Genomic DNA, 19,329 nt, shown 5'->3' with positions numbered 1-19,329 from the left:
ATCTTAAAAAGTATGATATGTCTCATTTCAGATCATGGATATTTATCCATTCAACCTAAAGGAAGTGTCATTGGAGAGCCGGGTAACTACTTATAATTTTTTTTGTTGAATTTTATACATTAAATATTTAATGGTATAAAAATCAAATTCATTTTATATACATAGAATATCTCGAAACTTTTAAATCATTTGATTAAAACTAACTAATTATTATTACTCTTAATAAATATTGCTCATAAATTTAAATTATAATTCAATTTAAATTTATCAATCTTATTTTGTTTCAAAATATTCAAATATTTATTCATTTATTTTTATGTTTTCTTTTTCAGAACCTGGATTTTTTTTTTGGATCCACCCAAATCAATTTTCCTCCGGGAGCCGGGGATCCCCTTTTCGTTTTGGTTTTTGAATTTTAGACTTAAAATATTTAATGGTATAAAAATCAAATTCATTTAATTTACATAAAATATATTAATATATCTGATATGTTTCTTTTCAGAACTTGTATTTTTCTTTGTTTTTACCCAAAGGAAGTGTCATTGGAGAGCCTGGTACATACTTATAATTTTTTTTGTTGTATTTTATACTTTAAATATTTAATGGTATAAAAATCAAATTCATTTTATATACATAGAATATCTTGAAACTTTTAAATCATTTGATTAAAATTAACTAATAATTATTACTCTTAATAAATATTGCTCATAAATTTAAATTATAATTCAATTTAAATTAATCAATCTTATTTTGTTTCAAAATATTCAAATATTTATTCATTTATTTTTATGTTTTCTTTTTCAGAACCTGGATTTTTTTTTTGGATCCACCCAAATCAATTTTCCTCCGGGAGCCGGGGATCCCCTTTTCATTTTAGTTTTTGAATTTTACACTTAAAATATTTAACGGAATAAAAATTAAATTCATTTAATTTATATAAAATATGTTAAAACTTTTGAATTTATGATTGAAATTAACTTATAATTTTATTTCTTAATAAATCCGACTTGACATTATAAAATATAATTCTGATCAAATTAATCAATCTTATTTTGTTTCTAATTTCATTTAATTTTTTTTTCTTTTCATCTACCTAAATCAAAATTCCTCCAGGAGCTGGGGACCCCTTTTTAATTTTAAATGGTATAAATATGATAATTTTGTTATTTATTTTAAATACTATAAAAATCTAATAAAATATTTAAATTTATGCTTTATATCTAACTATTTATAAATTAAATTTAAAAATTCTAAATAAATTTATAATCTTTGTATTATTATTCTCATTTAATAATCAAATAATAATATTTTAATTCGATATAATAGCTTCTACTGGATCACTCTGGTTACACCACTACTTTCCAAATGCTATATCACTGTATCAAGGACACTCTGCACAGGAGAATTTCTGAAAAAGATTAATGATCAATAATTGTTGTACATGGTTCAAGAGGGATATAAAATTATTTATTGATATTTTTTACCTTGTATGGTATTACAAATATATATAATTATTTTCTTATTTTAAATGGAAGATAAAGTTTAATATTTACATACATTTTCTCAAATTGTCATTATGCTTAAGATTTGACATTTTAGTCGTTGAAGAAGTAAAAAAATTTGTAAAGGCCTGTCTAGAGGGAATAGGACGCAAGTTCTGGCATACCATGTGTGACGTTTTGACTTTGTTCCTCTTCTACTGGCCAAATGGTACACTTAGTCACTGACCTGTAGCTGGACCGCTATGAAATAATGTTGGACAAGATTGGTTGACGTGGAAACACGATGTTTGAAACATTACAGCAACATAATCATACTATCGGCGTCCACCAAAAGACAACAATTTACGGAAAAGACCACGTGATTATGAATGTTGCTATACTACCGATACCAAAAAAAGTATCGATGCTTTTCGTTCGATACAAGTATTTATTGTATTCGATACCATGGTTATGATACTTTTATCGATAAGATAATACTGGTCTCGAATAAACAGTATTGAATCAATTACTAATCGCCATATTGGTTCAAAAATCAAAATACTCGAATGGTTTCGTACAATAATTGTCTTCTAATAAAATGGTTTGTGCGCGTGGTGGTGGATTTGTTTACATATATCAGTCATCACACTATAGTCTATACTCTATACGATTATATTGTTACTTACACGGACTAGAAACCATAGTCCACAATAGAATAGCGTCAATAGGTTTCAATAGAAACCGATATATTCATATCGGTCGTTTTTATATTTTTACCCTTATTATTTTAACTCGATTCGATACGACGATACGAAGAAGTAAAATGATCAATACTTTTCTCTCGATACTTACTCATATCGGTCCTTGCGTTTCTATATTTTACTCATATCGGTTTTTCATTCGTTTCTATACCAAGTAAGAATATCGATACTTTTCTTTCGATACTACGTCCCTAGATATGATCCATATACTGCCGATAATGCCCGTATTATAGACAGCCCCGAGCGCTAGTTGTCATCGTACAAGGTCTTAATAGTTCTGGAGGAACAAAATTGCAATTGCATTATTATTATTATTATTAGGTACTGCCGAAACTATTGTCTGACGTTAGCACCGTTGCCCCGTTCTCCGTCACTAACTTCATGTCAACAAACATTAAACACCAATATTATTGTTTGGAATTGTAAATTCGGCCGGGAGATGTTCGGCAATTCGCTAATCGCGATTCGTAGTCCGTGGCCGAATTGTTTGATCAGCGTTTAAATTTTCAATTGATACCTATAAGGGCACAACTCGTGCGATACGTTTTATCTTCCCGTCGTGACATTATCAGTGACGAACGTGCAGCAAGATTTATAAAAATTGTAACACCGCTGAACGAAATATTCGGTTTGTCATTAATCACTGTGTTTGTTTGTCGCTACGTTCTTCGGCCAATCCATATTTGAATCTCCCATTGTCGTCCCGACTGTTGCAATGTCGGATACTGCGGGTTGGTGTCTGATCGAAAGCGATCCTGGCGTGTTCACTGAACTGATTCGCGAACTAGGTAAAACGAAAATACCTACCGAGGTGATCCACGATTTCCGTGTGTTACTTATAATTTACTTCGAGTTTGTGCGTCTTCTTTTTCAGGCGTGTCTGGAGCTCAAGTTGAAGAATTGTGGACGTTGGACAGCAGCCTGTTTAATACAATTAAGTGAGGACATTTTCTTACTTGTTGTTTGATTCATTGAAATTATATTATTTATATACTATTATCTTTTTTAGGCCTGTGCATGGTTTAATATTTCTCTTCCGGTGGATCGGAGAAGACCAACCTGACGGTCCCATTGTTAGGGATTCGAGAATCGAGAAAATATTTTTTGCTCAACAGGTCAGTACAGTACTTTTAGATCATATAACATAATACAGATAGTATACATTTTAAGTTTAAATTAGATGTAAAAGTTAATATTTATAATAATCGTTATAGATTACAACAAATCTAGTGAATTGTGAATGTACATTTTTTGAATATTTTTTTTTAACAATGTATTTTTAATACTAACAATTATGTAGCTGTATACTATTATCAGCAATACCCAATTTTGGTTGAAATTTATCCAATAATAATTTGTTTTACATAAATTACATAATTCAGTTATTTTTAAATTACAAATTATAATTATCTACTATCTGGACTTAGAAAATTTACCAGTTGTAATACCTTGAAATAAAAAAAATTCAGGTTGAGATTTAGAGATAATTTCTAATAAAACATTTTAGTTGTTTTTCTTAAAATCATTAAAACAGTACTTTTGCTATGTTCCGAAATTATATTCTCTCATTCAATTAGAAACTAATTTATTGTATTGAAAAAAATATATTTTTCTTAATTGATTTATCTTTTTTTTTTCAGGTTATTAATAATGCTTGTGCTACGCAAGCTATTTTAAGTGTATTATTTAACTGTCGTCATCCTGATATTGACCTTGGTACAACATTAAGTGAATTTAAGGAATTCTCTCAAAAGTTTGATGCTAACATGAAAGGTTTAGCGTTGAGTAATTCACAAAAAATACGTACAGTACATAATTCGTTTGGAAGGTATTTCATTAACTTTTTTTTTTTTTATTTAAAAAAATGCATATGTATATTTGATTATTGTTACTAGGAGTAATTCTATTTTTGAGTTTGATGATTCTGCTAAGCCAAAATCAAAAAGTGATGAAGCTTATCACTTTGTTGCCATTGTACCTATTGAAGGTCGTCTTTATGAATTAGATGGACTGAAAGAAGGTCCAATTGATTTAGGATTAATAAAACCCAATACAGATTGGGTTGAGGCAGCCAAACCATTTATTGAAAAAAGAATAAATAAGTAAGGCCCCCCTTCCTTCTAATATGTAATTTTTTTTTTTTTTTAATATCATTTATTTGTTGTTATAAATTAGATATAAAGAAGGAGAAGTGCACTTTAATTTAATGGCAGTAGTATCAGACAGGAAATTAATTTTGGAAAAACAACTTTTGAGTTTGCAAACAGAGGAGCTGGTACGATAATATTTTTTTTTTTTTTTACACATTAAGGTCAATGATACATTATATCGTTGTTTAAATTAGGATGAAGCAACTAAATTAGCTGAAGAAAATAATATCCGTGATAAAATTTCTGAAGAAGTAGACAAAATGAAACGATACAAAATTGAAAATGCTCGGCGTAAACATAATTATCTGCCATTAATTGTAGAAATATTGAAATTGTTAGCCAAAGATGGCAAGTTGGTACCGTTGTATGAAAGAGCTAAAGCTAAGACTTTAGAAAAGGAAAAACAAAAAGCTGGAAAAGCATAATTTACAACTATAACTAAAATTACATTTCATTCAAATAAAAAAAAATCTTAAATATCTTACTTGTGATTAAAACAAATAAACCTTATATGGCAATACATTAATTTGTTTTCTTTTGTATATATTATTTTTATACCCGTTTGTTTTAGTAACAACATGTCAATTTCAACAAAAAATAAATAAAATTTTTGTTCATTAATGACATTTAATTATTGACTTTTCTAAAAATAATCATTTTAATGAAAACCCAAAAATTATAAAAGCATAAAAATTAGTTTATAATATATTAACAAAAATATTTCATTAGCAAAATTATCATTCACTTTTTAAACTTTTTAGAATTATTTTTATCATTTTCTTTCTTAATTCTTTTCTTCCCGTTTATTTCATTTTTGGCTTGATCCTGTAGTCTAGAAAAGAAGTCTGTAGATGTTTTCATACTTTTATCATCAACAGATTTCAACTGAAATAAATTATTACATTAATAGAGAAAAAATTTAATTTTAATCTATGAATAATTCTTACTTCTTTGACTTGATGTCCACTGCTTGTTAAACGCTTCAATTCTTTTAATGCACTTTCTTTGTTTTTATTTGGTTTAATACCACGTTTTTCCATTTCTTTGGCTTTAGATTCCTTGAATATACGTTTTTTATGTTGCAAATGCTTCTTTTTTCGTCGCTCACGCTTTTTATCTGTACTAGTACGTTCTTCTCTCCCAAGAATTGGTGCTTGGAATTTACCTAAAATGATTACAAAAAAAAAATTAAACAAACCATTTTTCTTTAATAATTTAACATTTAGAAATAATGTATAAACTTTGTATTTCTTCAGGAGCTAATAATGATGCATCAGTAGTAGTTGTAGGAGCTACTTCTTCCATAGATATAGCTGGTAAATTATTCACAATTTTCAAATCGGGAATAGCCTATGTACAAAAAAAAAGTATAAAATTATACATATTTATAAAACAAAACAATAATTTTACTTCAATGATTTTAAGAAAATATAAAATATACAAAATATTATACAAATTTAGAAAAATTACCTCTATAATTTACACATTTCAAAGTACATTAGAATGTCAGTCAACCGACATAGGCAGATATTTGGTTGAACTATAATAATTCAATATAAAATAACCCACAGGGGCTTCGTCCCCACAACCCCTTCCTATGCACAAGTAAAACTTATTACTATTAAAAATATAGATATGTTTAAATTTTATTAAAAAAACACTAAATAACATATATTTAAAAATAATTAATATTTTATTTTAATAACAAATATATATTTTTACCAGTAAAGATATTCAAAATATCATAATTTTTTATATTTTTCGATATATCTATTTCAATATATAGTATTAAAAAATCGCTGAACCTATCTTGAACCAACGATGTTCTTAGCCAAGTTTTTATTTTTTGCATCGCACTGAAACTTCTTTCGAAAGTAGCCAAACTAATTGGTATTGTTAATGCTATTGTAAATAGTTTTTTATTATTTCTTATTTTACTATTTTTAAAGAAACGAACAGATAATTATAAAAACAACAAATAACATTGCTAACAAAGTTTCGATTTTGGTGGGGCCTATTCAAATATTTGGGGGGGGGGGTAAGCTCTCTCCCCCAATGTCCGCCTATGTCAACTGAGTGTTGAATTATTCAGAAGATAAAATAGTTGTTTGTAGCGTATTTGAAGAAAGTAATGGTGAAAAAATGGGAAATGAAACTGAAGGTTAATATGGGCTGTCTTATACTGAAGCTTTTGATGTAATGAAATTGATGTTTAAATAGGTGTTTGTTTGTCTCGTGTCAGACGTTTAAATAGATTGAGAGATAAGACAAATTAAATATCATCCAATTGTTACAATTAAGGAAATTAAATGATTTAGCTAGGTACTTTAAAGATAAAGTCAACAATGAAGTAGACCAAAAGGTCATACCTTTCAAATATTTGTAATAAATAATATACATAATACCAAGTCAGTTTATCTATTAAAATATTTATAACTAGTTTCTTTTCATTTGTACGATATTATTTGTTCACTATCAAACATTTTATATTATATTATAAATAATAAATAATAAATAATACAATGTATTTATATTAATGTAAAATTTTTAATGTTTTATAATATAATCATACGGATATTTATTAGTCTGGATCATTCTAAAAATTAACTAGTCCGGATAATTAGCATTCTACTGTAGTTCCTTAAATTGTATACTTTAGAACACAAACACTTATTTAATTTCTAATTTGATTGAAATTTTAATAGATAGTATAATGTTTTAAGTATTTACTTTCAAATTTTTTACAGATTACTTCTCTATTTATTTTATAAGATTGTGATAAAAGTGAGATGTTAAATTAAACAATGCAAATATATTACCTGTTTAGGAGTGTAATGATAGTTAGTAAGTGCATCTAGTTTTCTAAACAATTCTTTTATCATTAAATCAATTTCTTTATGTTCTTTTGGTTCTTCCTCAGGTTTATTTTTGTTTTCAGGGTCCGCCGCTTCTCTTTGTTTAATGAATTCCTATAAAAAATGTATTTTTGTTTAATTATCAAATACTAACGAACGAAAATTTAATAATTATACTATACTTTTTTCATAAATTTGAGATAAGCTATCTTTGCTCTTCTCTTGATTCAACACCAATTGTTTTCTAAATTCTTGAGGTGCTTTAATTTGTTTTATTTTTCGTTCAACATCATCCCATGCTTTATCCTTAATTCTTTGTAAAATAATATCTTCCAATTTAACTGTTGTTTCTTCAGTTATAACTGGTGCTAAATATCAAATTGGTATATATAAAAATTAATAATGATTAAAAATATTAAATATATAATATATTATATTGTAAAACAAAATAAAATACATCTTAAATTTACCTGGACGAGTACAGACATCAAATTCAACAGCTTCTTCTAATAAAGAATTTTGAGGGCGGTCCTTAGCTGCAACTTCGCCCTTCAGAGCCCAAGGTTTGTCATCAGATACTGCTTCTTCTTCTAATTTAGCTATGCGTTTTTGAAGACGTGCTGATCTCATTTCTAGAGTAGATAAATGTTCATTATCTTTTTCACCAATTTCATTAATATTCTTTTCATTGTCTTCACTACTATCTTCATCCATCGCAAATCTAACATTTTTTTTAGATTTGATATTTTTTCCAGATACTTTTGAATTTTTTTCAAAGAATTCTTGATACATAGGACCAAAATTATCTTCATCCTCCTATAAATCCAAAAAATATTAATTAAACACTTAAACATATAATATTAAATCTGTAATAGAATACTATAAATATAATATTTATATATAAAATCCTAGTAAATAATTTTATATTAATCTTCATTATATACCTCATTTTCAGATTGTAGATCTTGAAACAAGTCAATATCATCTTCAAGTTTTTTTGGTTTATCTTTGGTAGACTCCAGTTTTTCTTCAGATAAGAGAAAGTTTTCCATTTCAGACAATTTGAAAAATTCATCATCGACTATTGACTTTTTATACTCTAATAATTATATAAAAAGATACATAAGATTTATTGAATTATTACACACATTAATCTTAGTATATATATTTAATGATTGGATAATAATAGATAACACTAAGACATTTTTCCACCTCCAAATTGTGAAACTTTATCTAGTTGAATAAAAAATATAAAGAATAAGTTTGAGCATGTTATTAATGTAATATAACATAATTTTTATACTAAAATAATAATAAAAAAAAAAAAAAACCTATTTTATTATTATTATATATCCCTCAAGTATTATTGTTAGTATATAAATAAATTAATGATATATATTTATAAGTTTTATTTTATTTCGTTATTTTATTGACTTTGTATATACCTGACCATGAGTTTTTAATTTGAAAACAGTCTTACTTTACAAATATATTAATACTGCATAATAAGCATTTATTAATTAATTAATTTATTTGTATATTATTATTGACTATTAACCATTAAATATTCTTTAATTTTAATGTCATTTTTATTATTGTTATATTAAAAATTAATATATCTGCTTAAAATATAACGGAAATTAATATTTTGTGCCTGGGTTTTTTAATTTTCTTAACATTTAAATGGATTGCTTTATTAAAAAAATTGTAATTCTAATTTTGAGTAATTACTTAATTTAGAATTTGAATCTTCTAAATCAGAAATGTTATCCTTGTCTGAGTCATATTCATCTTCCAATTCTTCATTTTCATCTGAATCTTCTAAATTTTCAGAATCTAAAATAATAAACATCATTTTTAAATGTTGTAATGAAAACTAATTAAGTAAAAATATTAGTAAAAATATTTAGTGATAAATTTTAATAATAAACCAAACTATAAATTATTTTATTACTTTCAAATCCATCCATATCTACTTCAGATTTCTTTTGGTATGATTCTAAAAAATAATAAAAAGAGAACAAGTTTATTAGATCATAAAACAAAATACCTCAATATTTTTAACTAAGTTATCAAGTATGTCTTATTTAAATATTTAAATTTTGTTTCTTAGAAAACCAAAAAATATACAAAGGTAAAATGATATTTTTTTTAAATTTATTTGATATATTACAAACTAAATATTATATTAAACCACTATAATTGTTTTCCTTGTAAGAAACTATTTGTTTTTTTTTTTATTATTTGATTGTACCATTCCATTTTTAAGGAAGAATATATTCTTAAACTATCTTTTCTTCATATGACTATATTGCACTCCATCTTATTTGTATTACCTCAATACAATATTTAATAAAAAATAAATCAGAAAACAAAATTTCATTTAAAAATGTACGCTTTTTGTTAGTAAACAAAATTTAGTTATATAAATAAATATAGTACAATTAAAACTTGAAATCTGTCAAAACTAGTTTCCACCAATCTCTAATGTCAATTTTGGTTTTGACTAATGCCATTATTTCCATTCAATTAAATCATAAAACAAAAGAATTAATTTATAAAGTTTTGAACCCAAAATACATTAAAAAAATATGTAGTTATTATATAACAATACACTTACCATCAGATGCATTGATAAAAATCAAATCGTTATTAGAAAACTTCTTAATAGTATTAGCCAACAATTTTAATCGAGCTGAATTTTGAAGTTCCAATTCTTGCCATATTTGTTCCTCATCGAAATCTTCCACAATTAGTTCAGGAAGAGTATCATCTTCGACATCGTTTGTCTTTATTTCAACTTTCTTTGTAGTATCATAAAGTAGTTTCAATAACTTTGTTGCTTCTTCAGATAAACTGGTTTGTACACTAAAACATAGTATATAAAATTATAATGTTGTTATATAATATTGAAGAATAGTCTTATTATTATATAGTTAATAGTTACAAGTATCAAAATAAATTACAAATATTAAAATATTAAAGTAAACTTAGTCAATTATCTTACTTTAGATAGTCCAATGGATTTACAGTCAATTTTTCAAAAGTTGTAATAATTTCATTAACTTCGGTCATTTTGAATAAATCTTACAATCTGTATACTATGGTAGAATCTAAGATCTCGGGAGCACCATCACAGAATATAACAACCATTTATAAGAATCTAAGAATAAAAAAATCAAAAATTCATGATAGTGATTATTTCGAAAGAAAATATTGTAGGAGAATCGCACTAAACCACGTGATATTTATTTTTTTACGTATTTGATAATGGAACACATGATGATAGCATGATATAATTCTTCGTCCGTGACAAGGAGCGTCTAAGCACAGGAATGCACCTTATATATTCTGCGCATGCGCGTAATTTATTCACCACTATCATGTTAGGCTGTTATCAATATATTATATCAAATCACTATAATACGATAATATTATTATAATATGAGTTTTGAATCAAACTATTCAAAATTTGAACATACTACTTACGTATTTTACACTTTTCTTTGTGTTTCGACCATTTCAGTAAATAAATCATTATACATATCAGATACATTTGAAAAAAAAAATTAAAAAAGCAATAACTATCTAATATATTGAGATGGCTTTTAATAATGTTTATTTATATCTTAATTTACCCAATTACCAATTACCAATTTGAACATTTCATAAACCAGACTTTATTAAAATGTATTACACAAAGGACATTTACTAAATGTCTTCTTGAGTATTAATAAAACAATTCACAAACATCTTAAACATAAAAACTCAATATTATCTAATATCTATATAAACAGTGCTCGATTTAAAGGGGGGCGGAGTACCCCAACTATTTTTCAAGAATTTAGCGTCCCCCTGGTATTATTACGCTATAATCATAACGCTCAGCCAGTTTTGGGGATGTCCTTTTTTTTAAAGTAAATAGATTCCCCCTTCTTTAATTTTGCCGAGTCGAGCACTGTATATAAATGACATTATCTTAATAGTAAGTACAAGTATGAATTATTAAAACCAACTAGTTTAGTGTGGCGAGTTGTGAGTTCAACACGGTTACACAATATTATGATGTAAGGATTTTAGAGTTAGACTATGTCAACTTTATCAAGAATACTTGTTACGGTATTACTGATATTTTATTTAACACTTTTTAATTTAACATCAACATAGACAAAGTAAATAATAGTAACAAATATAAGCAGAGTGTATATACTGGATACATTTGGTTGCTAATGCTGTTTTGCAACTTTTTCCTATTCGATATTTTGCGATTCGCACGTGGTTCATATTATTTCTATTAATTTGCTTATGGTTATAATTGTTTATTGTAATTACTTAGTAACTATAAAATACATATGGAAAAAAAAATGTATACATAGTACATTACACTAGAGTTCAAACTAAACATCTTAATAATATACTACTACTACAAAAAAATTATAACGAAACTGAACATTATTATTTAACAACTAAAATAAAATGACAATATATTATTTACATAGGAAGTACGTCGTTAAATTTTGAATAGTTTGATTCATAACTCATATTATTATCGTATTACAGTGATTTGATATGATATATTGATAACAGCTTATTGGGTAACTCTATGTAACAACCTAACATTATGATAATGGTGAATAAATTACAAGCATGTGCAGAATGCTTAAGGCGCATTCCTGTGTTTAGACGCTCCTTCGTGATACATAGATATATAATATAACATAATATATGGTTGTATATCTATGCCGTGATACGTCTGTTTTTATATCGTGATATGACCACAGAACAATGTGATATGGATTTGTAAATATTTAAAATTTTGTTTTACACATAGACGTATAATATTATACGTCTATGGTTCTACACGATTTAAAACACCTTAAATTATCGTGTTCAATCACAGGCTCCACATGTCACTTGCATCTACGGTACTATATATTTTCCATCTTCTATGACCTGTGAATGATACTTTACTTGTGATCATTATAAACATAGGTATCAAGGTGGACAATCTATGCTATGGAGTATTCTATCAACGGCTCAACGTTTGAAATGAAAATTTACCATTTTTACAATGATAATATTTTATGTAAGCCTTTTATTTCAATTTTAGACAAATTTTTTTCTTATTTTATTATTATAATTAATATTGTAATTTCGTCGATAATATTATTATACACACATATTGTTTGTATATTATTATAATATAGTACAATATTAGTATTGTAATATTATATAATTATAATATGAGCTCAACATGACATGAATTATTCTGCCCTTAGATCTGTGACCATACTTATTTTACATATAACAGCCTATCCATACATTCAAACCTCATGTGCTCAGACTTTTCAATATTCTGACTTTCATTAAGTTTATCTGGACAGAAAAATGGAGTTGAAAAAAACATATAATGTAAATATTATAAATAAAGACAAATCTAGTAGTTGCTTTATCATCGTTGAACAGTTCAATAGTGATGCAACACAATATTTTCAAAACTATTATAAACAATTATTATATTTTAACAAAAATAACAAATGGTTTGGAAAATTTGAATATCCTCATGTTGAAATAGGAAATGTTAGTAACTTCAGAAATCTAAAATCAAATAGTTGGTTGTACTTACTATTTGTCGAAAATTTTAAATTATTTTTAGGTTGTTATGGTACGAGTTAAGGATTCAACAAACTTATGGGCGCGTGGAATTATTTCGAAAGTCCCCATCAGAGGCACGATACCTGAAATATATTTAATTGACTCTCAGGTAATGTAAATTTAAATTTATTTAGTATTATAAATGTTAATTAATTATTTATTCTATTTTTATGTAACTTAGAGATTTTGTGAGAATAATGGCAATTTAGAAATGAGAGCTTGCCCAGACAAATTTTTAAATTTAAAACTTCCAACCTACTATATTGATGTAAATATTGATTTAGATAGTAAATTTATCAAGGTTGCAATTGAAAATTTGATTTGGAAAAATCAATGTGGGGAATTGAGTTTTTATTTTACCCCTAAATGCATTAATAATGCTGTTTATTCTGGTGAATTAACTATCAATAATAAAACAGATAATTCAATTATACCATTGAAAAAGTTTTTGAAAATTTTTGAAAAAAAAAATTATTTTTCCGGTAATTTAATTCATTACATTTATATAGGTATAAATTTAGATAATACTAATTAAAATTATTTTGATGCTTTTAGATATGAAGAATGAGCAATTTACATATTCAATTTTCAATCCATTGAGACTAAAATGTTTGGTAATAGTTTAAAAACCATTGAATCATTGCATTTGTATAGAATTAATTTGCTTTATATTTATCTAGGAAAATATATTTATTCCGAGTGGTTTTAATAGTAATAATTCTGTTAATATCACTGAATCAGAAATCAAGAAAGATAGTACGGATAGCCAAAATATTGAAGTACATGTAAAAAAAGACCATGCTTTTATCAAATCATTAATGAAAAAGCGCTATAATATTTTATCAAATGTATCTACATCACATGAATGCCAAAAACATAATGACTCTATCATGATACCAGAAAAATCGGAAATAATCAAAATATCCTCAATAATTGAAACAAAAAATCAAACTATCAATTTAGCTGATGATAATTCAAATATATGGTGGTCTTCTTCTGATGATGAAAAATAACTCAATCCTTTTAATCTTTCAAGTTTTATTTCCATTAATATTTTTAATTATTTTTAAAAAAAAATTATGTATAAATATTCATTGTTAGAACAATTCATTGAATGTGTTCAACATTTGGAGTAGAGTTGTAAAATTGTATGGAATTTAAGTTAAAGGGAATATTTTACAATTTAGTATATGAAAATATTAAAAAAAAAAATGATTTGTTAATTGTTCTCAAAATTCGGAGTTATTGATTTTATGTTAATAAAGTTCAAATTAAAGTTTGTTTGTTTCTTGGTAGGCTTATTATTCAATTAAAACTATATATATATATATATATTATTAATTAATTATGTTTTATTAATCTTATTGATTACAAATACTATTAACTTAAAATTAATCTTGATTTTCATTAAGATTTGTATATTACATTATGATATTAATAATAATAATAAAATGTATATTTTTCCTGAAAAAAAATTTAGTTTTTTAAAAATATCTAAGCCTTTTGTGATTATAGAAAGTGGTTTATAAAATAAAAATTCTTCAAAATAGTCGTCAGGACTTCCTAAATATATTAACATTATTGGTTGGACATTATTTTTGACATCAACGAATTCATTGATTTGAATTGAAAATGTTTTTGCTGAAATCACTTGATGTATTAGTTGTTTTAAAATATTTTCAGACATAAGATCGATCCTTCGTTTAATATTGTTATCAAAAAACATAATTAATTCTAACTTGTGAGCTACATCATCCCCATAGACGGTTCTAACCACTGAAATAGTTGCTGGTTTCAAAAATTCCTTTCCAATGTTATAGTTTATTTTTTTGAGTATGTGATTTTTCAAGATACATTCAATAATGTTTTGGTAGTCTTTAAAAAAAGAAATAGTACAGTTAGTGTATTTGAAGGAAGATTGTTAATGTTAAGATGTCTTAAGATTATTAACTTTTATAGATTTATTTAATAGAATTTGTAAATAGGACATACTTAACCCAATCTATAATATTCAAAAAATCAAACATTAAAAATTTGTCTTCATACAATAGAATGCTCTAGGATATTTTTAAAATTAAAATTTTGTATTTAAATCACGTATATGAATAATATAGAATTAAAAAAATACATGTACGACTACTCTGTTCAAACGTAAAAAATGTACAGCATTATTATTGAATTACATTTAGTTATAAATTAATCATTATTTATTTAATTTTAATTGTATATATTTAATAAAACTATAAGGGGCTGGTGATCGTGAGTTCGTGGTATTTCGAGAAAAATATGAACAAAAATAGAAATTATGGAGTGACGTCGCATGAACAATTGTATAGGATAGACCAGGGCAACCCGTGGCACAATTTTTTATGGCCCACCAAAAGATGGTTAATTGTTGTGTTTTATTTTTATTCAATAATATTTTTCATATAATTTTAAATATTATTTAATTCTTTATAGCACTGCTGGCATATCTTCATCTACTAAATAATACAAGCGATATTTTAAATGTTCATTCATATGACTATCATTCTAATAGCGTTAAAAAAAAATTAATTTCTCAATATATTGTTGATTTATACTTTTTAAATGACGATCGTAAGTGAATATTGTGTTTTTTTTTTCGAATTGCGTTTTATTAAATTTATTTAACTACTTTAGTTTAAATGTATCAATATATAAAACTATTATAATAAAAATGATATCAAATTTTGATAGCTGCAAAAAAGGGGTTAAATGTAGGCAATATTATTTACGGGCACAAAAATTTTTTTCTTGCGAAGATCCATTCGTTTTGAATACCCCTGTGTGAAATTGTAATCAATGTCCGATGATAACAATGATAAGATCCGTAACGTGTTGATATAGATATTGCAAAAACGTGCATTTGTTCTTTTATTTCATATTTTTTTACACTATCCTCATGGATGCAATTTTTAATAACATATTTTAGCTTTTTATCAAGAGAATATCTTTAACTGTTGTATCAACAAGTCGACCGTCACTCCTGGAACTCCTAAAATTCTTTCTTGATGGCCTCTTGAAACCAGTCTTATAGTATTGGTTTCTATGTCCGTATTATTATGATATTATTGAATTATTCAGTGTTTTTATTAAAATATATACTCGACGGGAAGGATGTTCAAGTATGAAATAATCTACTTGTCGTATATGAAGAGGTTAAATACTTTTTTTTCCTGTTATTTCTGTAATCTACAGCAAAATGGAACTAACCATTAATAAGAGTAGTTCTGAATTTAATGACTATTTGCATTCACACAACAGTACAAAAAGAAATAGTGGTTCAGCTGTGAAACGTTTGCAAGTTAAGCGCAACAAACGGTTCCTTGGCTTCAACAAGTGGTTCCGAAAAGAGCATGATTATTGTTTGCCAATCAAAAAACAAAATGTAGTAAATCTCAAGATACCTTAACTAGATTTTATGGAATTTCAATAAGATTTTTGATTTCAGGTTGTTAAAAATGATAAAGCTGAAACAATTTATAATGATTTTGAAGAAATAAACAAATCATTGAAATCTGAATGTTTATCATTGGATTGTTCTAATATAACGAAAAACCTGAAAGAAATCAATGTTAACAATGAATTATCTAGTTGTAGTTTATATGCTATTGATGTCACAACAGAGTGAGTTATTTGATTTATTAACGTAATATATTGATCATCATATAATATTATAATATAATAAAATTAAAAATTAATTTGATTGTTATATTTTTATTAGATTACTGAAAGATGCTCTTAAAGAAAATAAAAAAAAACAACCCATCTATGAACAGTCTGTGGCTATATCAAAAGACTGTATTCATTCTTCTGGAGGTAATGGTTCAAGCAGTCTAAGTAAATACCATGGTAATCAAGATGATACAATGCCAAGGTAATTTAAACTAATTAAATTTTACTCAAAATTGATTTATGCCGAATGTCTAAAGAGCTTTTTTTCTTGGGAGTAATTTAATGAATATTCATACTTTTTTAAGGAAAATAAGTTGTATAGCATGATTATAAATTCACAAATATATATAACGATTTTAAGTTTATTTCATTATTAAAACAGTTGTCAAATGGCTACCATTATAAAATTGAGTTTTCACTTCATCACTTTCATCATTAAGTTCCAGAAGCTATAAATATTCAATAAAAGTGAATAATAGCTTTAAAATAATGAACTATAAAGTAGATTTTGGCTCATTTAGTACTAGATTTATTAAATAACTTAAGCATATTAATTAGATTTTACATATATTATTTTATATAAGATTGAACAATGAAAATATCAAACAACCAAGTGATGAAGAAAAAAAATCTTGTATTTTAACAGAATCTACACCAACAACATTATTTTCTCCTACGGATATAGATAGTGATATGATTAAATTATTTCCAACTCTAGATTACTCAATGGAACATAATTTAAATGAGTAAGAATAATTTTTTAAAATCAAACAGAATAATACATTCTTCTGTATATTGATATATTTTAAATGATATTTATCAATAATTTTGTTATTATATAAGTATAATTCTAATTTTTAGAAAACAAGAAAACATTGAAACTAGAAACACTGACATTAAAACTATATCCCATGAAAATACTGAAGGGATCGTTAATAAAGATGGAATAACTTTATTTTGTCCATCATCTGGATCTTCACTAGAAAAAAATATATTAAATAGTAAGTGTAAAGTTGATGATGTTCCACCTATTAAGCTACCAAATGATACACAGAAACTATTTACTGCCGAGCCATATTCAACAAAAAATCTTATGCTAGAATCTGAACAATATATAAATATATTTAATCGTTACCAGGTATATTAATAAAATATAATTTTTGTATACAGATTTTAAATAATTATTTTCTATTTTTCAATTTAGGGAAAATCAAAAGAACAATTTTTTGAACAGGTCGAACACCCAGAACCTATATTATTAAAAGATCTTCTTTGTGGTTCAAAACCTAAAACTATTATTAGTCCTTATACTCATAGGTATTTATAATCTCACTTTGCGTAGCATAATTTATTTATGTACAATTATTAGCAGTTTCTGTTAAAAATTGTTCATTTTCTCAATAATTATTGGCCTTTTCATTAAATATATTTATTAATTCATTGTATTTGTTTTGTTCTGAATATTTCTGAAGGTATTTGAAGCCATACATATTTAGAGATCCAGTAACTAAACCACTATGGTTACAAATGTTAAAAGAATTAAAAGAATATTTTAGACGTAAAAAAGGATTACCAAATCGTATGGAGGAAGTTGAAACGATTGATTATAGTTACGTTCGAGCAAAACACATAAAATCTGTAAATGCATTAGCAAGACAATTTTTTTGGCCTGGTATCGATTGTATGTATTTGTGTTTATTTAACTATAACTTTAAAAGCTGCAATATTTATTTGTTTAATTTTAATATTTAGTAACTGAAAGCCTGTTATATCCAGACTTTAGTGTTATTGCATTATACAAGAACTTAGTGATTGGTTTTGGTTTTATGGTTCCTGATATTAGCACAAATGAGAATTATATTACATTTTTATTCACTCGTCCTTATTGGACTAATAGTGGTATTGCCACATTTATGATATATCATTTAATTCAGGTATAGCATTTAAGCATAAAGTGAAAAATATTATTTTTATTGTTAACTATTGGTTATTAAATTTATAGACATGTATGACTAGAGACATTACATTACATGTTTCTCCTGACAATCCAGCTATGATACTCTACCAAAAATTTGGATTCAAAATTGAAGAATTTGTGCAAAATTTTTATGAAAATTATATTCCTGCAGAGTCAAAAATGTCTAAACATGCTTTGTTTTTACGTTTACGAAGTACTTTTAAAAGAAAATAAATAATAAGTTCATTCTTTCTAAGTGGTTTTAGTCTTTTACAGACTAATTATGTTAATGTTTATATGTGTGATTATATTTTTGTACGATATAAAATAAGTATTTTATTATCTTTCATTTAACCTTGTATGTTCTAAATCATAACGGCAATGTAAAAGTATTATTTCTGATTTCAATGGTTAAACAATATATTTAATATAAATACTTAAAAAAATATAAAATCTAAATATTAATCCCAATTTACAAACTGTGCATTATGTTATTTAAAATATTTTAATTCAAATTACATTAATTATGTTGCTAAAATATATTAATTTAATCATTAAATCCCATAGATAATTTTTATTTAGTTCAGTAATTTTAATAAATAACCCATGATATTAATTTATGTTATCATGCATTTTTCTACCCATAAAATAACATTAAGGGCAAACTATATTGAAAAATTACCTTTGAAGTATCTGTATCAAATTCCTAAACTATTGGTGAATTGTAAGTAGTTGGCTAACTTATCTGATTTTTAGTACAAATAAATAATAACC

At 25.4% G+C, this 19,329-nt stretch overlaps 4 protein-coding genes across 6 annotated transcripts; 3 read left to right on the top strand and 1 right to left on the bottom strand.

The window, feature by feature from the left end:
- Positions 1-2,574: 2,574 nt before the first annotated feature.
- On the top strand, positions 2,575-4,862 carry LOC112693045 (ubiquitin carboxyl-terminal hydrolase isozyme L5). Its single transcript, XM_025567928.1, has 7 exons — positions 2,575-3,030; positions 3,117-3,180; positions 3,252-3,357; positions 3,883-4,070; positions 4,138-4,344; positions 4,418-4,517; positions 4,587-4,862. The coding sequence occupies exons 1-7, from the start codon at positions 2,958-2,960 to the stop codon at positions 4,815-4,817; spliced, it is 969 nt and encodes a 322-aa protein (XP_025423713.1). The 5' UTR covers positions 2,575-2,957; the 3' UTR covers positions 4,818-4,862.
- A 271-nt stretch (positions 4,863-5,133) lies between these two features.
- On the bottom strand, positions 5,134-10,518 carry LOC112693085 (U3 small nucleolar ribonucleoprotein protein MPP10). Its single transcript, XM_025567986.1, has 11 exons — positions 10,255-10,518; positions 9,868-10,115; positions 9,202-9,246; positions 8,979-9,083; positions 8,192-8,346; positions 7,718-8,063; positions 7,431-7,615; positions 7,212-7,361; positions 5,634-5,742; positions 5,340-5,557; positions 5,134-5,277 (listed from the first exon to the last, which is right to left on the bottom strand). The coding sequence occupies exons 1-11, from the start codon at positions 10,320-10,322 to the stop codon at positions 5,134-5,136; spliced, it is 1,773 nt and encodes a 590-aa protein (XP_025423771.1). The 5' UTR covers positions 10,323-10,518.
- Positions 10,519-11,973: 1,455 nt separating this feature from the next.
- LOC112693053 lies at positions 11,974-14,184 on the top strand. Of its 3 annotated transcripts, none has more exons than XM_025567939.1 (6): positions 11,974-12,172; positions 12,240-12,333; positions 12,904-13,011; positions 13,084-13,384; positions 13,458-13,516; positions 13,583-14,184. In XM_025567939.1, exons 2-6 carry the CDS (start codon positions 12,319-12,321, stop codon positions 13,913-13,915), a joined length of 816 nt encoding a protein of 271 aa, XP_025423724.1. In that variant the 5' UTR covers positions 11,974-12,172; positions 12,240-12,318; the 3' UTR covers positions 13,916-14,184. The 3 variants fall into 3 exon arrangements, with proteins under 3 accessions (XP_025423724.1, XP_025423723.1, XP_025423722.1); XM_025567938.1 differs by lacking the exon at positions 11,974-12,172 and adding an exon at positions 12,527-12,659 and having other exon boundaries at positions 12,242-12,333; XM_025567937.1 differs by lacking the exon at positions 11,974-12,172 and adding an exon at positions 12,527-12,827 and having other exon boundaries at positions 12,242-12,333; positions 13,583-14,181.
- A 1,440-nt stretch (positions 14,185-15,624) lies between these two features.
- Positions 15,625-18,948, top strand: LOC112693038. Its single transcript, XM_025567921.1, has 10 exons — positions 15,625-16,048; positions 16,122-16,311; positions 16,375-16,550; positions 16,648-16,800; positions 17,183-17,344; positions 17,460-17,736; positions 17,803-17,915; positions 18,071-18,279; positions 18,351-18,532; positions 18,601-18,948. The coding sequence occupies exons 1-10, from the start codon at positions 16,041-16,043 to the stop codon at positions 18,787-18,789; spliced, it is 1,659 nt and encodes a 552-aa protein (XP_025423706.1). The 5' UTR covers positions 15,625-16,040; the 3' UTR covers positions 18,790-18,948.
- The last annotated feature ends 381 nt before the right edge of the window (positions 18,949-19,329 follow it).

The sequence above is a fragment of the Sipha flava genome, unplaced genomic scaffold, assembly GCF_003268045.1.
Source record: "Sipha flava isolate LNK unplaced genomic scaffold, YSA_version1 80_pilon_pilon, whole genome shotgun sequence".
In the NCBI taxonomy this organism is placed as follows: domain Eukaryota; kingdom Metazoa; phylum Arthropoda; class Insecta; order Hemiptera; family Aphididae; genus Sipha; species Sipha flava.
The sequence above is the reverse complement of the archived record's forward strand: the minus strand, read 5'-3'. Positions and strand labels throughout refer to the sequence as shown.